The following is a 2,711-nucleotide window of genomic DNA, read 5'->3' on the forward strand; positions in this document are numbered from 1 at the left end:
CCAAACAAAACCCAACTCCAAAATAACAGCCACACCACCACAATTACTTTACAACAAAATGGGACTTTGGCACTTCTGAAAATTTTAGACAATCTTATTCAAGTTTAAAAACGTAAACAAAAAAACCACAACAAACCAAAAAACCAAAATACCTTTTTGGTGGTTGTTCGTGTATTTTATGACTTACTGAATCCAACCTGGTGTTAGGTCAAATTAGCGCAATATATTACACTGTATTTGAAAGATTTCTATGTTTAGGAAGAAGCTTCCAGCCAGTGAATGGGACAGAGAAAGTCAGTGGAAACAGAATCACCATTCTGATTTACAGATTGGACTCTGACCATGATGTGGAGAAATCCATTTGTTTTGTAAAACTGAATTCTGCCTTTCTTCTACACGCCCCCAGTGCCCACGGTTGTGCCGGGGCAAGCCCACACGTGACCGCTCTCAAGACAAGGTGTGGTGTCGCAAGTGGGGAAGGAGCCTCAGCACCAGGGAGCGCAGGGCAGTGCTCAGCCTGTTGGCAGCACTGGGGAATGCTGTGGTGGAGCGGGCATCTGTTATTTATTTAGCATAGTCTTGTGCATCATAAACTGGGAACCACCAGGCCGCACGGTGCAGCAACGCTGAGCTGTTTCCATCACTGCATTAATGTTACTGACCATGAATTCTCAAACCTTTAATTACTGGCCAAGGAGGGAAGAAAGCAGATAAAGAGTGAGGTACAAGGAAAGGTTTTAAAATGTTTCTTTCACTTGAGATCTTATCTTCAGGAAGTACTGAACTCCTCACTGAATTTATGTGTGTTTACGTCTATGTTCTGGTAAGCATGATAAAAAGTCACCACAGTACTATGAACAGCTTAAAATATATGAATGTTGAAAGCAATGCTGGTTAAAGTAGGCAAGAAAAACTACTGAAAATCGTCTCTATTAAGCTTTCAAATCACTGTATGCTCTGAAGCTCTAAAATGAGCCTACTGATCTTCTCATGCTATCTCTAGTGGATGAACATTTAAGACTTTGACCTTTGCTAGTCACTGTACACTACCGTAAATATAATGTATTTTGCTGAATGCATGCAAGTCATGCACCTGGGTAAAAACCAGCAGAATTTCTTACCAGAAATAATCTATACAAGAATTAGACAAGAATCAAGGAACAAAAAGGACATATGAAAATATGTCCAGGCCTTGACAGACTTGATGACAAAGTCCAAGTTGGATAGCTGAAATCTTACCCATCCCCCTTACTAGCCAACCCTCTCCTTTAAAGCTGGTACATGTTGGATCTATATTTGAATTGGCACTTGAACCCTGGAGCTTTCATCCCAGGTATATTAGGTTTTACCCAAATTTTGAAGGCAGAGAAGGAGGATGCTACCCATTATACACAAGTGATGTACGCTGCTGAAGTTTTTCCTTACTTTTTATAACCAAGATACAGTTTTATTAAGGTATCTGGTTTTAACTCCACCTCATCGACATTTGCATTTTCATCTTCCAAAACCTGCAAGAAATAAATAAACAAATAAACAAATATTCATTAATACGTTTGTGAATGTTACGCAGCTCATAAAAAAGCAAGAGTACTTACAAGCAATTTTGATTTCAACAGTATCTGTAGAACTTGTGCCAAGATATCCTACAAAATTACAGAAAATATTATCAGCGCAGACAGACAGCACCTTTCTCTTACTTAAAATACTTCAACAAGAATACAGGTATTTAGACTAAGAACTAGTGAGTGCAGAACACTGCAAAATGAGTGGGGAAAAAAAAGCGGTAAAAATGTAGTTCACAGAAATAAAATGTAATAAGGCCCTTTTTGGGTGTTAGGACATATTCCCCTTACGGTCGGTCAAATAACATCAAATTCTTTAGAAAGACTAATTCAAATCAACAGATCTTTCCAGTTCCTGCTTTAGGAGCTATTTTGCAAGCAGATTTATAAGTGTTAAGAAATCATTTTTCCCAAACCATGCAAATATACATACCATGGCAAGCTTAAACCTCAGAAAGCATGCACCCTCTGCTTTCTGATTAACATATTTTTCTTTTCCTGCTTACACCAGGGATCTGTTCTGGTTACTGTCACTGGTCGGTCACCCAGATGGCTACACTACTGTCAATGTTCTGTGTAGGCTTGCAAAGCTGCTATTTTACCACAGTGGACATCTTCGGGGTTTCATGCAGTTAGTTTTCAGCTATATGAAGAGTTTTATTCTGGTCCAACCATAATTTGGGCCAAATACTTATTTTACATAAATGTCTGTCTCTCTCTGCAAACAAGCATCTATAATAAATGGCAACCCCATAGGACTTCTGGGTTTGCTGTAAACCAGCAGCAGCAGTAACTTTCTAGATATGCATTTCTAAAAGTAAAGATCTCACTGACTAGGAATTGCCTAACTTTCCAGAAGTCCCAAGCAGACTTGATTCAAGCCTACTAGTAAATGACACAGATGCCAAATAAACCGTGGGCCATAAAGTCTACTTGGAAAGAAAAGGAGGGAACCTTTTCCACTGGAGCGAGTGAGCCAATGAAACTGCAGATTTGACCATGTTCATGTACTTGAGATGCCTTGAGATGTAAAGAAGAACGGATGGATGCACAGATCAATCATTTAGGGAAAATGGTGTTTTTCCTTCCTAGAATGTTGTCTTTTAATACTAAAACGTACGTAGTGAAACACTGAAAATTTACTACCAG

At 39.0% G+C, this 2,711-nt stretch overlaps 1 protein-coding gene across 1 annotated transcript in view; it reads right to left on the bottom strand.

Annotated features, from left to right (window-relative positions):
* CUL1 (cullin 1) overlaps positions 1 to 2,711 on the bottom strand; it is a 50,593-nt gene that overhangs the window by 2,412 nt on the left and 45,470 nt on the right. Inside the window, exons 18-19 of the mRNA XM_009323032.1 lie at positions 1,596 to 1,643; positions 1,426 to 1,508 (exon numbers count right to left, since the gene is read on the bottom strand). Coding sequence (XP_009321307.1) covers positions 1,426 to 1,508; positions 1,596 to 1,643 — 131 coding nt within the window. The remainder of the gene's footprint in view (positions 1 to 1,425; positions 1,509 to 1,595; positions 1,644 to 2,711) is intronic.

Source organism: Pygoscelis adeliae, unplaced genomic scaffold (assembly GCF_000699105.1).
Source record: "Pygoscelis adeliae isolate BGI_AS28 unplaced genomic scaffold, ASM69910v1 Scaffold264, whole genome shotgun sequence".
NCBI lineage: Eukaryota > Metazoa > Chordata > Aves > Sphenisciformes > Spheniscidae > Pygoscelis > Pygoscelis adeliae.